This window comes from Zonotrichia leucophrys, chromosome 4A (genome assembly GCF_028769735.1).
Source record: "Zonotrichia leucophrys gambelii isolate GWCS_2022_RI chromosome 4A, RI_Zleu_2.0, whole genome shotgun sequence".
Classification (NCBI taxonomy): Eukaryota; Metazoa; Chordata; class Aves; order Passeriformes; family Passerellidae; genus Zonotrichia; species Zonotrichia leucophrys.
The window spans coordinates 3,194,519-3,212,522 of NC_088174.1; the positions used below are offsets into that span (position 1 = coordinate 3,194,519).

The 18,004-nt window shown below is 43.3% G+C and overlaps 1 protein-coding gene across 4 annotated transcripts in view; it reads left to right on the forward strand.

Annotated features, from left to right (window-relative positions):
* Positions 1-17,046, forward strand: part of DCX (doublecortin) — a 76,429-nt gene extending 59,383 nt beyond the window's left edge. For 3 of the 4 annotated variants that reach the window (XM_064713074.1, XM_064713076.1, XM_064713075.1), the window contains 3 exons: positions 3,029-3,166; positions 10,107-10,201; positions 12,690-17,046. In XM_064713074.1, coding sequence (XP_064569144.1) covers positions 3,029-3,166; positions 10,107-10,201; positions 12,690-12,746 — 290 coding nt within the window. In that variant the 3' untranslated portion in view covers positions 12,747-17,046. The remainder of the gene's footprint in view (positions 1-3,028; positions 3,167-10,106; positions 10,202-12,689) is intronic. The other variant, XM_064713078.1, reaches the window with a different exon arrangement.
* Positions 17,047-18,004: the final 958 nt, after the last annotated feature.

An 18,004-nucleotide genomic window follows, 5' to 3' on the forward strand; every position in this document is an offset into this window, starting at 1 on the left:
TTCCAAGCCTGATTTTATTTTAGTGCTTCTAAAGTGCTTATTTAGGTACTCCTGACCTGTGTACTCCAGATGAACCCATTTGATGGTCTTGTGGTAATTCAAAAGAAGCTTCCAAGGTTCAGCTGAGACTTTGCAGGCAGAGAATAAAGCCTGTGGAAGTGATCAGTAAGCTGAGCTTCTCGTTGTTTTTCACCACTCAGCAGTTGAGTCAGCTCCACAGGGAGCTCCACGCTGGAAAACAGCTTGGATGCAGAACAACTGGGTGGAAATCCCAGCCCTCTGCCTCTTCTTCTGGGCACTGCTTGCTTCTCCAGCTTGGATTGCTCTGGCAGAAGGAAGCCAAGTTTGCTGCTGGGAAGGCAGTGAGCAGCTCCTAAGGTGTTTTTGGAGCAGCCTTGCAGCTCCCAGGGAGCAGATGAGGAGCCCCAGCAGTGTTTCCCCATTGCACACCCATCACCCTTCCTCCTTCCATCCATTTGCTGCCAGGAGAGCTGCAAATCCTGAGGTTTTGCAGATGAGTGTCACTTCATAAAATCTCCTCTGTCATGGGGAAATTTCTCTTGCCTGTTTGGATGACACACACCAGGATTGCTGGTTATTAAGTTCACTCTGGCAGGACGTCAGGAAACAAAAAGAGAAGCAGCACAAGAGAGGATTATGTCATCTTTTTCCTCCTGGCTGCCCACCACAGCTTCCACCCTCTAATCCTGCTCTGAGCACCTTCCAGATGACATTGCTCTGTCCCTTTTGTATCCCCTGGTTTTAGCACGGTGGAAATGTCACACTTTGGTGACATTTAGAGGCCTTTTCACACCAAGCTCAGCACAGCCAGGTTTCCACCTCCTGCAAAAGCTCAGGGATTGCCTCTGACACTTGCCAAGGGCTGAGCTGGAGGAATTCCTCGGAGTCAGCCTTTCTGTGCTGGAAAATGCAAAGCCAGGTTTCCTTCCAAGGAATTACTCCCCTGGGAAGAGCATAAATTTGGAAGCTCTTGCAAAGACCTAACATGAAGTATTTTTACTTTTTTGGTTTATTTTTTTTTTTTAGTGAGTAATTCAGGTGACTAAACACAGCTGCCTGACACCCTTTGAGTCCCCTCACAGCACCAGTACTGCTCTTCATGTATAATATAGCCCCCAAAAATTGGGGCTATGTTGGGGCTGGACCTCTACAAGCCTTTCAAGTGACATCATCTGTGAGAATTCAAGTATTTTTGAAGAAAAAAGATCACAACTTTTTCTGTCGCTGATTTACAACTTCCAAAATTGATTTAGCAGGAGAGAAAATAAGATGACTGTAGGTTTAATTCTTGCCATGCAGCATCCCTGGAGCACAAGGCCTCCTCTCCTGACATTCTTGTGCTGCATGGCCCAACAGCAAAACTCTCTCAGACCATCCAGAAGGAGCAGAGATGGAGCCTTGGCTGGCTGAGAATGAGCAAAGCCTGGAGAAAAATTGAAGCCAATTACATTTTCATAGATACACTGATATATAATTAAATAACACCTACATTTAGGTCAGACAGCTTGCTTTTGGTTGACCAGTTATTTATCTGCTCTGTGCTGCCTTAATTCCATTGGGGACTCCATTCTAGGGGGCCTCAGTGTGGAGCATGTGGGGCTGAGCTGAACTTTTCCATAAAAAACTGCCTGCATGTGGAACACGTAACTCACATCTGTAAAAAACACACATTTTTCACATCTTGGTGAGGACAAGCTGTTGGAGGAGATGAGGTGGAACCAGCTTGCATTTGACAAAAAGGAAATCCCTTTTTTATTGCCTTCTTCTTAACTGGGTTAAGTTAATAACTTGAGGGGTGGAAAGTTCCTTTTCTGTTAGCTCTCAATGTAAATAAAACCCAGTTTCTGAAGATCAGGCATGCCTGAAATCCTGGGACACGTGGAGGTTTGTTAGCATTTCAGTTCCCCTCTGCAGGACTCTGTGGATCATATTTACATTTTCCACTCTTCCTGGCCTATTTAGTTTTTAAGGAAGCACAGTTGGGGTCCTCATCTGCTCACATCTTCCAGTACATAAATCTGCTGGGCTTGTTTATACAAACCTTGCTGAAAGGGATGAGTGGCCAGGACAGAGGATGTGCTTTGTAAAACCATTTTGTCTCCTTTGCTGTGTGCATCTGAAAAGTTGCAGCTTGTTGAGGACAGGAGAGGCAGGTTCCAGCTGGGTGAAAGCCTCCTGGGGCAGCTGCCCCATCTGCCACTTGGAGGCTTCATTTACAGCACATGAGCTGTTTGCTGGCTTTCTGCACCTGCAGGAAGGGCACTCATCATTCCTGGTACTGGATTTTCAGAGGAGTGTGACCATGTTCACAGGGGTCTCAGGTTGAGGGAAGAGACGAGGATCTGACTCCATGTTTCAGAAGGCTGATTTATTATTTTATTATATATATTACATTAAAACTATATTAAAATAATAGAAGAAAGGATTTCACCAGAAGGCTAGCTAAGAATAGAATAGGAAAGAAGAATGATAACAAAAGCTTGTGTCTCAGACAGAGTCCAAGCCAGCTGACTGTGACTGGCCATTAATTAAAAACATCCAACATGGGCCAATCCCAGATGCACCTGTTGCATTCCACAGCAGCAGATAACCATTGTTTACATTTTGTTCCTGAGGCCTCTCAGCTTTTCAGGAGAAAAAATCCTAAGGAAAGGATTTTTCATAAAAGATGTGTGCGACACGGGAGGGTTACAGCAAAATAACTGAATTTTCTTGAGTGTTCCCTCAGTCAGTGCTGGCCATTTTCATTGTGCTCAGGAGAGCCAAGGGAAGGGCAGAAAATGTTTGGTGGGAGCCAGCCTGATGCCCACAGAGCCTCAGCACCTTTTCTAGAGGAGCAGAGCTGTTCTCTTTGCCCTCTCCTTGACGAGTCTCCTTTCAGCCCTGGACAACAAGGGACAATTTCAGCTTTTCAGCTTTTCCCTTGCCCTTCCTGCATCTCTCTGGGCACCAGGCACTGAGCTGTTTCACAGCAGGGGCATAACCAGGTGTGTCTGTGTTCCCTCAGAGTGCCGGGTGATGAAGGGGAGCCCAGCAGGTGCCACGGGCAGCAAATCCTCGCCCACCCCTCAGAAGAGCTCGGCCAAGAGCCCCGCGCCCATGCGCCGCAGCAAGTCCCCGGCCGATTCAGGTAACCACCAAGATGGTGAGTGATTGTTTCTTGGTGTCTGCCTTTCACTGTGCTCCAGGGAAAAGCACAAACTCCCTGTGCTTGTAAAGAAAACTTGGGTGTCTCTTGGAAACAAGAAGCTATTAAATATTGGGAAGGAATCTCCTGGTTGGTGAAGCGCGGTTGCAGCTTGGGGTTGTTCCAGCCACAGGCTCACAGCTCCTACCCCAAAAAATATTTTGAAAGAAGTTTCTATTCCCCAGGCAGGAAATCAAGGCCCACAGTGTTCCCAGATGGTCCCTGCAGATACAGAGTGATTTAGGGTAACCTCCTGTGCAAAGCAAATGGTGATTATTGCACAGGTCAGGAGTGGCTCCTCGCAATCATTATTTAAAGGAGAGCAGTGACCTTGCAATGGCAGAACTGCTGATGGGTTTATTGATGGGACACTGAGACACTCATCCAGTAATGGAAGAGAGGGAAAATGGGAATCCTAATTTGCTGCAGCAGCTTGCACCATTTGAAATGCCTCCTTCCTTCTGCAGCAGCACACGTGGGGAGCTGCAGGGCTGTCAGTCCAAGGCTGGGCTGCATATTGCAGTGATTCTGGTAATTGACAGTCTTTAGAGTCATGGAGGGTTTCTGGGGCTATGACTGATCTCTCACCAGCCTGCCTGCTCTGTTCCAAAAGAGAACCAGGCATGGCCTCTCACTAAAACTGCCATATCATCAATTAAACATGTCAGAATTCCAGGAGAGCTTCACAGCTTGAGTTCAGGTGTCCCACAGCATCAACACAGGTGATATAAACCAGAAATTCCTTTTCACCATCATGCTAACGTGCTGCATATTGCATGGGAACATCACACAAGAGCTCATCATCAGTAGAAATGGGATTATTAGTCAGAAAATTCTCTTGGCAGCAGTCAGAAGAATTTCCCTCAGGAAGCAATTCATTTGTTTAGGGTGTGTGGGTGTTCTTCAGCTACCTAAAGGGACAGTGTGAAATGGGTTGGCACATGCCAAGACTCTATATTTTAAAAAATATTTCTCTCTGAGGTAATTTTGCATTCATAAAGTTTTTCTTCAAGATTCAATTGTTGGCTATTCTCAAACTCAGGCTTGCCATAATTTAACCACTTCCACAATCCCAAATGCCTGCTGAAGCTGTGTAGGCACACTGAAGCACAATGGGAAATGTGATTTACAAAACCCAGAAGTAACACTCAGTGCTGTGGGAGTCAGCTCATGCATGAGCAGCTTTAAACCTCCTCTACAAGCATCAGGTGCTGATTCCCACCAGAAGCAGAGTTTACTGCATGAGCATAGGGTTTATTATGAAATGGCAATTATTGTGTGCCTGATTTTAACTGATTGAGGCACTCCAGGCCCAGGATGGTGACTCATCTGATGAGCTTTAATGAACACACTTAGCAGAGCTTTTCAGGGGGAGATTAAAACAACCAGAAAGGCTGAACAATAACCAGTTCCTGGAGTTAAGGTCAGTAATGAAGAGCAAATCAGGTTTCTTTAATCCATCCAGACAAGAGTCTTTCGTGCTTTCCTGTAATTTCAATAAAGGAAAAAATGGCACTTGTCCTGCTTAATAAGAATAAAAAAGACTGATCTCTTTTAGTACTGAAAAATAGAAGACTCTTGTTTTCTCAGGACAGAGAGAAAAAAGAATACTATTTTGTATTCTTGTATTGAACTGGTAATAAACTAAGTGGATTTACACATCTTATAAGAACCAATATTTACATTTAGATGAGATTTTGGAGTTATCACATTCAAAAAGCAAAGAAAGCTGAATGAAGTCTGATTAATAAAAGATGATCTGACCTATTTTTTCCCCCCAGAATCTCACCCATTTAATGTGTGAAACTATTTAAAAGCAGTTTTACTTCAAATATATGCAATATTTCTGCTGTGTGTTTGCTCTCCTACCCATTTGTACCTTTTGTCTTTGTTGTCTTTCCCTCTGCTGTGGTTGTCATGTGAAAACTCATGAGCATTTCCTTGGTTTTGTGTTGTTTCTGTTCTTCCCAGTTCTTTTCTGTGTAGGTTTCTGTATCCTTTTTTTCCCCTCCAAGGTCTCCAAGGCCATTGTGACATATCTGGGCACTGATGTCTGGGCAGGTTTGGAGGGGAATCTTTGGGTGAGAGGAGTCTGAACTCACATCACAATGAGCCTCACTGAAAAGCTCAATCCCTTTAGGCAGCCAGAGCCCTTCAGCTCCCAGGACATCCAAAAAAGTGAGGTGGCAAATCCACAGAAGCAATTTAAACATTGTTTTCTTGGCATGGTGCATTTCTCTTACCGTGCAGTCATTTAAATGAATGAATGAAAATGAAATGAATGAATGCAGAACACAGAAATGTCTCCCTGCTCTGAAGATATGGGAGCTCACCCCAATCCTTGTATTCCCAAGGGAAATCCTTTCTCCCTTCCCTCACTAACACCCAACCCATATCTGTCCTTCCTAAGTAATGCCAGTGGATTTCTGGCAGAATTTGAGTTATTACAAAGCTTCTGTGTATTTCTAACATCAATCTTTCTTCCTAGGGACTCAGCTTTGCTAAAAGAGCCAGCTCAGAGCAGTGAAATCCATACTAAACCACACCTGCAGGGCACCAGCCAATTCCTTCTCCTAGGCATGGCAGAGGAAAACTGGGCATGAGGAGCCTCTGTGCTTCTGCTCTGATCCATGAGATTCAAATGGAGTAGGGTCAGCAGGAAGTTTGGCAGAATTTCTTTAACAGACTGCTCCAATAAGGAGTCAGGCTAAGCAGAAGCCAGAGCTAAATCTCAGGGGAGAAATACAGGAGAGAAAATAATGATGTCATTTACCATTCTTTCTTTGTTATAAAAACTTGAATTTATCTTACACTAACTGACATGCCAAACAAGGGTTCAGATGTATAAAAACATGTGCTGTGATGGAAGAGCTTATGATTATTAAAACCAGGACAGAGTCACTGAAATTTGAAAATGTCTTTGCTTTGATTTGGCCTGGGGAGAATATGAGCAGGGCTCTGAGGCTGCTGCAGGACCTTTAATGTCTCAGTCCACTAATGGACAGAGGGACAAAAGCACATTCAGCAGGCAGCAGCAATTAGCAAACAGACCCAGAGTGTCCGTCTGTCCTGGCTGCAGGGCTGCTCCCAGGGGTCATTATGGATGAGTGTGTCCAAGGGCAGCAGATGTCTGGGGAATGCCATGAAGCCTCAGGTTTTGGCTTTTATATTTCTCAGATTCTGTGCTGCTTTGGTGTGTGGGTCTGGGCTTCACATGAGGGGATGGTGAGCTCTGTGCACAGAGCAGGGAGACAAAACAATTCCTGCTCCAGCTGGGACCAAGGACAAATGATCCAAATCTCAGCCCAAGAGCACAAACACCATGGGCTGAGAGAGGAAAACAACAAGGATGGGACTGCATGGGCTAAAGCTGGAATTGGGCAATTAACTCTGAATCCAGAGCCCCAGTCATCCCAGGAAACCTTAGTAACCTGCAGAGAACAATTCCATGTGAGAAAACTGGCTAAAAAAGGGCCTAAAAAAGGCTGAAGAGGGACTTTTGACAAGGGCATAGAGTGATAGGACAAAGGGGGATGGACTTAAGCTAAAGGTGGGCAGGCTTAGACATTAACAAGAAATTGTTTGCTGTGAGGATGGGCAGGCCCTGGCACAGGTGCCCAGAGCAGCTGTGGCTGCCCCTGGATCCCTGGCAGTGCCCAAGGCCAGGCTGGACAGGGCTTGGAGCATCCTGGGATGGTGGGAGGTGTCCCTGCCATGGCAGGGAGAATGGAAAGAGATGAGCTTTAAGATCCCTTCCAACCCAAACCACTCTGTGATTCTAAAATATCTGTGGGGGAAGCAGACAGAGAATTCAGTTTCTCTGGATCTCTCATCTCAAACACAACAGGAAAATTCTCCCTCCTCCCTCTCATGTGCTAACAGGTCTCATTTCTCTCCTGAGTACAAACTGCCTCGTGCACAGGGGGAGGTGAGGATCCCGTGGAAAAAGGTGCACATGCTCCTGAAATTAAAGAGTATTACATATTAAGGTAAATTGATGTTGCAGAGCATATACAATGCCATGAACAAGCCATAATGCACAAAGAATAAAATGGTGGGGAAACCCCAAAGAATTGAAAGGAAAGCTGGTTCTAAAGAACAGTTCCTGATAGCTGAGTGTAGGTGAGATCCTGAGCTACCCTAAATCATCAGCAGATTTTAGTGGAGCAGCAGTATTATGCACCACCTGGGGCCTGCTCTTTGCCTCCTGTTACTTTCTTGCATTTCAGTTCAAAGGAAATGCAGGCAAGTTTGCTTATGAGCACTATTCTTCATTAGCAGGCAGAGAAAATTAAACTGGGCTTCTTCATTGTTACTCCTGCTGCAAAATTCTGCTGTCTTTGTAATGATATCCATCCATCTCATTCCATTTCTGATTTGGATGTCACATCTGGTTTTTTGTTGATGCTAATAAAATATTTACAATGCCTGCTGTAGCACTTAAAACTCTCATTGTATTAGGGAATTTCTGTCCTGCCCTGCAGCAATCACATCCATTTTGCTGCACACTGGCTCTGCTGTTGTTTCAGTCTTGTTTAAGGAAAGGAAATTGGGGTTTCTTGCAGAGTTGTTAGGTGGCATTCTTCAGCTTAGGAGGGATCAGTGACAATTGGAGATAAAGAAAGAGGCATTTTAGAAATTGGAAATGGATTTTAGCTAATGGAGATTATATCCGTCCTCTTGCTCCCCACATTTTCTTTAATAGGAAACACAAATTCACTCAGTGAAATAAAACATAAAAGAGTTCCAAGTTATTTTTTTTACTGAATTGCCTTCATTATCTGGCATACAGTTAGAGAATTCTACTTTGTTTCCCACCAGCCTGGAGGGCAGAGTTTTGTAGAGTGGCACAGCTCAGTGCAGGAGCCAGCAGGAAGCAGCTCCTGCCTTTCCAGAACAGATTTTTCCCACTATCAATAAAGCATGGTTTGAGTAAGATAAGGAGGTGAAGTGTCACTCTGTTCCCCAATTATCTATAAATCATTATTTCTACCACCTTTTAAAAATATCCATTTCCTCAGTTAGGTGCATTTGTAATAGGAAAAAAAGCTGTGTGTGATGAATACCCTCCTCTTCCAACAGGAAAGGATGGATGTGAAGGCAGAGGAGCCACACCACCATGAATTTGTTGCTTTAAGGTGCTGGCAGCTCCTCCTTTGTCCCAGGGCTTTGAGCATGTGAAAAACGCCAATCACTTGGTTTTAAAACTTTAAAAGTTTAATAGTAATAAAATGGTTATAAAAATAGTATTACAATTATAATAATAATAATTTGGACAATTTGGATTAGGACAATAAGAGACAATAGAAACAAAGAGTTATGGACAGTGTGGGTACCTCTTTCTGGGCAGCAGGAGCCCGAAAAAGGACTCACGTTAACAGAGGATTAACCCTTAAAAACATCATCCTGTTGCATATTCATACACCTCATCCATGATGCATAAATTCCATTCAAACACAGGATTCTGTCTGGTCAGTGTCAGCCTCTTCCTCTGAATCCTGACTGCGCCTTCAAGGCGGGAAGAAGTTCATTTCTTCTGATAATGGAGCAATAAATTCTCTTTCTCTGAAAGATTCAGGTGTCCTGTGGCTGCTATCTCACTGTGAGTTCTTTCTTTAAGAAAAGTATCCTACATAGCATAGTTTCTATTTTAACAGTTTTTATAACCTAAAACTATATTTAACACACTACACAAGAGAATTAATACAGCATTACTTTCTAACACAACACATATAATATTTGCAAAAAGCCAATCATAAAATACATGCATTTTTCACAAGCACATGTTTTTTCACACCTGCTTGACCTCTGCCTTTGCTGCAAACCTGAGCTCCCCCTGTTCCTCACAAGGAGGTAACAGAGAAGAGCACTGGCGCTTTCTGAGGCTTTAAAGCAAGAGCTGTGCTGGTTTGGCTCTTAAAAATACAGCATCCACATATTTGACTCTATGATACTTTATACACTTCTTCAGACTCCTCCAGACACTCAAGTACTTGATCAATTTTAAGTAACTGATTTGTAGATTCAGCTGTCACAATTAAAGCATAGTTCCGTCAGGCTCTTTGGTCACTTAATCCCACCCACAGCAACTACAGCCAGGGCATTCCATGCTGCTGTTTGCCTAATTTTTTTGCCTAATGTCTATCATTGACATCTCACATTGCTTGGGTAGGATGCAGGATATCTTCAGCCTCTGGTTTCCAATCATGCCCTTAAACAGTTTGAGAATACAGAAATTCTGTTTTTCTGGTGATATGTGCCTTGGATTGTCTTGGTGAGTATTTGTTGTGTGAAATATTGCTCCCTAAATTTATTTTGTATCTCCCTGTATTTTGCAGCTGGAATCCTTGAGTTATGTTTAAAGCTATGCTGTTCACTTGTTTTGGTTTTTTTTTTCCACCTGCGAACATGAATAAACCATGCTGTTAAATGTTCGGAGACCTTCCATCTCCCCAAGGAGAAAAACCTTCCCCTTGTGTGACCATGTTCACAGGGGTTCTTGGATGAGGGAAGGGACGAGGATCTGACTCCATGTTTCAGAAGGCTTGATTTATTATTTTATGATATATATTACATTAAAACTATACTAAAAGAATAGAAGAAAGGATTTCATCAGAAGGCTGGCTAAGCTAAGAATAGAAAGGAATGATAACAAAGGCTTGGGGCTTGGACTCTCTGCCTGAGCTAGTGATTGGCCATTAATTACAAACATCCAAGATGGTCTAATCAAAGATCCACCTGTTGCATTCCACAGCAGCAGATAATCATTGTTTACATTTCGTTCCTGAGGCCTCTCAGCTTCTCAGGAGGAAAAATCCTAAAGAAAGGATTTTTCATAAAAGATGTCTGCGACACCCTTGCTTGCCTGATGTCCAGCTTGTGTTCTGTTTCCCGGCAGCCAACGGGACCTCCAGCAGCCAGCTGTCCACCCCCAAGTCCAAGCAGTCGCCGATCTCCACGCCCACCAGCCCCGGGAGCCTCCGCAAGCACAAGGTATTACGTTTCTTATACCTTACTACACCTCCTTCTGCCTCAGCCCCTCGGCTCTGGAAATGGCCATATCCTCTGGAAAAATAACAACAACTCATGTTCAAACAGGGCAGTTTGGCCCTTCACCTGCAAAAGCTGTCCTTTAGGGCAAGGTGGTGAGCAAAGCCTGACTCCTCCTCTGGAGTTGTTAATGTGTGCTGGAGACCATCCAAAGGGATCAGAGGAGACAACTTATCCATGAGCTTGTGCCACTATTTGAAAAAAATCATTGATGGATGTGGTTTCATGTCAACCCTCCTGGCCTGAAAAGCTTCAAGCATTGGCAAATCAGGCCCATTAAAGAGCAGAAGCAACACAAATGTTACTGGAGCTCTCAGACATCACTTTAATGATGCTCCTGAAGAATTTAAGGGTTTTTTTTTTTAATTATTTAAGGCCATGCTCTGTTTTACAGGAATCAGGTGATTCTTACAGCTGGTGTGGTAATTGTGTTGTGGAACAGGCCAACAGGTAGCACAGCATCCTGGCAGGGACCAGGAAACCTGTGCTGGCTCATGGATAATTCATGCATTGATTTATTTAAAAGGTACAGCAGCTGTCACAGCTTTTTCAGTTCCTGTTATTGAGGGCCACTCTGTGCTGAGTTCTGACTTTCATTTCTGTGGGCCTTTGCATTTCTGGAATAGCCACAATGCTGCTTCCAACAGTTTTCACTTGATCCGGGAATTGGAGCTTGGGCACAAAAGTAGGTGTGAGAGGAAGTCAGGTGGGTTTCTCTTTAGTAAAACAAAATGCACCTCTCAGCCTGACTCTGAAAGCATTGACTCAAAGATTTTGAAGAGTAATTTAAAAATCCTGGTGGTGCTGAGGTTTTGCAGTCAGCAGCCATGTGGAACCCACCATGGGGCAGCTTGCAGGGGTTGAACTAATTCTGTTTAACAAAGGCATAGCTGAATCCAAATGAAAACTGTGTTTTCCTCAGGACCTCACTCTGTTCTCAGCTGCTCAGTCTAGGTTTGAGAAAACACACCAAATTTAACACAATGTGTCCAGATTTATTATTAATTTATAATTGAGGACAGAATCTGACTCATGGTCTGAGTTCATCACTTCAGCAGAAATGATGCTGCAAACTGCATCCTTTGCTTCAGCATTAGGAACAATAAATATTTTCCAAACTTTCCAGCTTATTGAGAACTTTGGAGGTGAGGATTTGTTTCTTGGTCAAGACAAGTAAAACTCACCTTTTTAATGTTTTATGTATGTTTGCAGCTGGCTGATTTATGACCTTTCCAATGCAGCCCTGAGATAATTTGTAATAGATGGAGACTGCTGAGGGCAAAGCCAACCCAGCTATGATTTTCTCCACTAAGTTAAGCCAATCAGCAAACACAAATTCAGCATTTTAGGTTACCAGAATATTCATGCATCATTGTCTTTCTCCCAGAAGCAATTTCCTGCTTATGATGAAATCACTTTTCTCTCCTTAAAGCTCAAGTGATAAATGCTTAGGTTGAGTTCACCACAAAGTCCTATTTTACCTCTTCTTATATCAAGATTTCTGGGATTTCTTTCCCAAATACTTGGTTTTTTCTTCATTTTGCTCACAGTTATTACCTGTGTGTGGGTCAGAGCTCAAAAAGGTCCCAGGGGAGCTCTTGAGCTCATTCCTGTACTTTGTCCCACACAGAACTTTTAACAAATGCAATAAATTGGTTACACCAGAAAGGGACACAGCAAAAGCTTTACATTGAGCATTTGATCCAAATAACAAACTTGGGATTATTTTATTAACCTTTCCAACTGATTAGAAGTTACTTAAAATAAAGAATAAACCATGGAACATGTGATTTTCCTGGAGATTTGTCCTGAGGGCAGCTGTCAAACCAAGGTAAGACTCTTTATTTTGGATTTAGGTTTACAGAGATGTGTTTAAGGCACGATGCTGCTCTTCCATGCATGTGCTGGAATGGCCACATTGATCCAGAACACCAAAAAAACAATTTCTGAAACTTATCCCTGAATAGTCATCAGGAACAGAGATGCACTTGCTGGAATGGACACATTGATCCAGAGCAATAAAAAGCAGTTCTGAAATTTATTCCTGGCCAGAGCAAGATGCTCTTGCTCTTGCTGGACACATTGATCCAGAGCAATAAAAAAAAAGCAGTTCTGAAATTTATTCCTGGCCAGTCATCAGGAACAGAGATGCTCTTGCTCTTGCTGGACACATTGATCCAGAAGAATACAAAAAACATATCTGAAAGTTATTCCTGGCCACTCATCAGGAACAGAGATGCTCTTGTTCCTCTGTGCAAGGAGCCTGCCTTGATTTTAGCCTTGAGCTCCTTGGATTCTGGTGAGCCCAGCCCAGCCACCAGCACATTCCACCCTCTGGAATGTGAATTTCAGCCTCTCAGCTGCTTCCCTTTGCGTGGCCAAGGGTGGGAGCTGATGGTGAGGGTTAACATTTTCCCCTTTCTCCCTACAGGACTTGTACCTGCCTCTGTCTTTGGATGACTCGGATTCCCTGGGAGACTCCATGTAGAGCGAGATGTCCACGTTGCATTTGGGATACAGCAAAGTACCTCTGCCACACAAGCAGATCGGTGACTGGTGCTTTCAAGTCAAAGGACACGCAGTTAAATGTCATTTTTGTTCTGTGATTTCTCCTCTCTGTGCCACAAACCAACACCTGCCAGTCTATAGAGATAGAGGGATACCATTCTTCTTAAGTCACAGGGGTGCAAAATGGGCATTGTGAGAAATTTGGGGCCTCCGTGCCAAGGATTCTGTGCATTTCCCATTTTCTTCTGTTGTTTCCTCTGCTGCTGCAACCATGTGGTTTTCCTGGTGTTAGTAAAGTAGTTCCCCTGGAGGTGTGCAAATGGAGCCCTTGCTGGGCAGTTTGCAGGTGATGTTCTCCACCTGTGCAAACTGCCAGCTCACCTGCTCCTCATTCACAGCCCCAGTTTTGGCACCTGCATTCTAAAGAGTCTTGGTTTTATTGTGGAGAGCAGGAAGGGAATTTCTAGTTGGATGCTTAATATGCCAGCAGAAGCTTGGATGAGATTAGGAATGATTGTGTCAGATGCTAAGTAAGGTTTGTACAATAATTCAAATTATTCAAATATTGTTTGGGACTTTTTTTAAATAATTGAGCAAAAACCCCCATAAATCAGCTGAGTTATCTGGTGTAGAACATCTTCCACATGCAATGCTGCTAGCTGGTAACAAATATTTATACCTCCCCTATGGTATCTCTCTATCTCTGTTTGTAACAGTAATGCCTTGTGAACAGCCAACACTGAAAACACTGTGAGAATTTGTTTTCAGGTTTGACACCCTATAGGTCACTTTTTATAGCAAAAAAATCAATACACTTTTTATAAAGGAAAACCTTTTATCTGTGTTTTGGGAGTAAGGATTCAAGCTCCTTCTTTTTTATAAAAGCTGGTAATTTTCTTTTGTTTAAAAAACACGTTCAGAAAAAAAAAAGTACAAAAAAAACCAACCACAACTGCAGAACAATAATAACAGCAACTCAGTTTAGAAATCCTGTCATCACTGCCAAAACAGACACGTGTAGGGGGGAAAAATGGTCAATTCAAAATATTGAATGTTTTGATAGTTTTTTGTAATGTTTAAGACTACGTATTTGGTTTTTTACACTTCAGTATTCCTAACTATGGCCAGATTCTCTACTTATATAACAAATGAAGTTTTGTGGTGTTCTAAAAACCTGTATTTTAAGAAACTCTTCTATCTGAGAAAAACAAACTTGCTGTATTTAGAGAAGCTTTTGCTTTTATTAATCAGTAATGCCTCCTCCAGAATGCAAAGTTCATCTCCTCACGCAGGGCTGGTGGTTTTTACTGCGCCAAAGCTTCGTCCTAGGCCAGCTGCCACTGCCTCCCTCCCTCATGGAATAAGCTTTGATGAAACTGATTCTTGCAGAACTTTACCTATTTGAAATCTGTGCAATCAAGCCTTTCTTTGTTGCTCTATTTGCTTTTTTTCTTTCTTTTTTTTACCAACATAGACACCTACTCCCTGTTGCCTTGCAGCCCCTTGTGGTTAGGATGGATTTCATCCTCGTGATGTTTGATGCTCCATGAATGCTGGGTTGTTCCCAAAGCCACTCCACGTTTTGTTTGCTTGCATTGCTGGGATGAAGCAATCTGTGCAGGCTGCATCTTTCGAGGCTCGTGTGATCATACTTATAATGCAACTTTTTAAAAGAGATTTATCAGAGAGAGGCCAGGATTGGGAATTGTCAAGGGGTCAGAGTTATCATGCACCAAATTTGCACCCAGTAGTCTTAGTGCATGATCATTTACAGCCAGAGTTTTGCACAAGGAGCCATTTGTTCTCACTGATAGCTTCATTTGATTGAATAACTCTCTGACTGCACAACTGCTAAATGGTCATTTTAAATACTGTAAATAGAATCTGGGGTTAGTTCACAGGCTAAGGGCTCATTGAGGGTTTGTGGGGGGGAAGGATGGTGCTGTGGACAAAGCTTGGGTGCAGCAGTCAGCACACCTCTAAGCCCTTGGCACTGCTGAATTTTGTGTCTGAATGGGAGCAGGTCTCTGAGTAACCCTGTGCCTCAATCTGTCTGTCTGTCCCTGCAGGGACAGCTCTGTTCTACCTCACTGGGGGTTGTGAGGCCAAATGTTGGTTAACATTAGTCAAGTGCTTTCAGATCCTCTAACAGAAGGTGCTGAAATATTCTGGGTGCAGATTTGGTTATGGGTGCTAATTTTTGGCTGTTTAATCCTGTGAGTGCTACTGCAGAAGCTGGTCATGAGCAAAAAGGATTTTTTTCAGCATAAGGATGTCAAAGGCCTTGGTTATGCTAATAACAATATTATTCATCAGAGTTTTTGTCTTAGGGAAAGCTTTAGTGGGACAGATAACTTGACATGCTCTTACCCTCTCTGTTGTGCTGGTGGAAATCTCAGAGTCCCTCCCTGAGTCTCTGCCTGTGCAGGGACCCTGAGCAGTCACCATGGATGGACTGGAGCTGCAGCCCAGGGTGTTGTCACACTGTGACAGAGGCCATTGCTGTCACAGTCAGGGTGAGCCTGTCCTGCCACCTTTCCTCAGACAAACAGGAGACCAGCCATGCAGCCCCACCCAGGTTCTCGTGCTGCTCAGTGCAGGATGCTCACCACAGATCCAGCAGGACACCCAAATCTGGGCTGCTCTCTGCAGCCTGAGCTGCTGGTGGGGGAAAGGAATCTGGGAGATGCTCTCACCCAGTTTGTGTAAGAGAAAGCAGGATCCCAAGGGAGGAAGGATGCTTTGTTGGGATGGTTGTTGAGCAGGGGCTCCTTTCCTTCCTGCCAGAAGCTCTGTTTGGTTATTTGGAGATGCTTTTCCTGGCGCAGCATCACTGAGCTCTTCCTCTTGAGCTGCACCTGGTGACACATCCCAGACCTGATCCTGCCAGCTCTCCCTTGGGAATGCAGCTTTGTTTGCATCAGGATCATCCTGTGGTGGGGCTGAGCCCAGCAATTCCTTCAGGGAATTAGGGGGACCTTGAAAAGGCCTAAAAGGATTAAAATTAATTGTTCAGTGGGAAAAATAGCCATTCAAACCAGCAGAAGCCACAAAGAAAACAGGGTATGAGGTCAGACTCCCAAGTTTTAAGAAGCAATTTTCTAGGTAGAAATGCCTGGGCAGTAGAAGTCAGTGAGAATTTCAGCTGTAGCATAGAGTGAAGTCTGTATTAATGCCAATATTGCATGAGTTCTTGTACAGAAATGCATGTGGAATGTGACATACATTCAGAACTAGTTATCTTTGGCTTTGTAGGATCCCTCATCTAGATTTGAATACAAAGAGAAACAGTGCACAGGCATCAGACCTTAGTTACTGAAACAGAAGAACAGCTGTGATTCAGGAAAAAAAACTAAAAGCTTAAATTTTAGCACGTGCTTTACTCCTGTTGACTTTTCACGAGATAAGGCTTGGATTTGGTCAGAAAGCTTTCCTGAACTGCTGTGAATTAGTAATTACTTCCAATTTACTATGGCAATTCCAGACCCTGTGAGATCCTGGAGCAATGATAGTAATTCCACTATATACTCCACAGTTCACCTTTCATATTTTTTTTTTTTTTTTACATTTACAAGCACATAAAGCTCCACATGATATGAGGATTTGCCAAATTAATTCTGCTATAAAAACCCTGTCTAATTTGCCTCATGAGGCTGCCTTTAGTGCTTTCAGAGACTAATTGAATCACTGAGACTATATTGTTTTAAAACAATAGAGTATTTAAAAACAAATTGGAGAAACTCTTGAAGTAGCAGGGCTTTGTTTCTTTGAAATCTGTCTTTATTCATAATAATTTAGCAAATTTGCATATTAAGATCCCTGTTTCAGGCGCAGTCATTAGGAAGGAATTGTACAGACAGAAAGGTTTAGCATTTTTACACTCAGGTGATGGTCTTGACTGTAGAAGATGAGAGCAATGCAGCAAAACCTTCAGCCTTGGGATTTTTATCACTTGTAAAGCATTTATAATCCTGAAGTTTCTGGTTTAAAGCCTCGTCTGGTATATGATTTGGAGCTAGTTCAGTTCCACCAGCTAAATATCTTGAAGTGATTTGGAAAGAGTTTGATAATGAGATTTTACTTTGTGGTGGGTGTTGGGAGCAGCTTTTCCCTACCACTGTCTGTGTTTCCAATATCTGCACATTATTTATTGTCTTCTCAGGAGCTAGAAACCCTAATTGTGTTATTTCCATAGATGATAGAAGAATCCTGCTTAGAAAACAACTTCCCCATCTCTCTCACCCTCAGCTAACACACGTGTAGGCACAAAAAAATCCACACACTTGGTCGAGCTGCCATTTCCCTCTCATTTGCTTGTTCAGTACTTTTGAAGGGGAAAAAAAGGAGGCAGAACCAAAAATTGTGGCAAACAGCAAAGCAGTGTCACACCCAGGCATTTCCAATTGGAAGCAAGGGCATTAAAGTGCTGGTTTCTCCTTAACCACATGGATAAGATTTCCTGGGATGCCTTGTCTTTGCCTTTTCATGCCTTTGAGGTCAGGGCTGCTCTTCCTGCTGCTTCCCAGCACCCTAGAAACCTTAATTGTGTTATTTCCATAGATGATAGAATAATCCTGCTTAGAAAACAGCTTCCCCATCTCTCTCACCCTCAGCTAACACACTGTAGGCACACAGAAATCCACACACTTCGTCGAGCTGCCATTTCCCTCTCATTTGCTTGTTCAGTACTTTTGAGGGGGAAAAAGGAGGCAGAACCAAAAATTGTGGCAAACAGCAAAGCAGTGTCACACCCAGGCATTTCCAATGGGAAGCAAGGGCATTAAAGTGTTAGTTTCCTTATGGATAACATTTCCTAGAATGCCTTGATTTTGCCTTTTCATGCCTTTGAGGTCAGTGCTGCTCTTCCTGATGATTCCCAGCACAGCCTGTGGGATGCTCTGGGATTCCAGGCTGGATCCCTACCCAGACACTGTTCCAGGGACAGCCATCCCTGGAAGTGACATTTTCTCTGCAGGGCTCCAGTGTGGATTTTGCAGCCTGAGCCTTCCCCAGCGTGCTGAGAGCACTGGAGTGATTTTATTGCTGACATCTGTGGTGCCCCACAGCCATGCAAAGCAACCAAGGGCTCTCTTCCATTGTAGCAGAGGCAGAATCATTTTTAGAGAAAGGGATAAAAAATAGCCAAGTAAAGTAGATATATTAAATTAGCCTAGAAAGTGTCTCCTCAAGCTAAGACAATCCATAACCAGAGGAAAGCTCTTTAGTGGTATGTTTGCC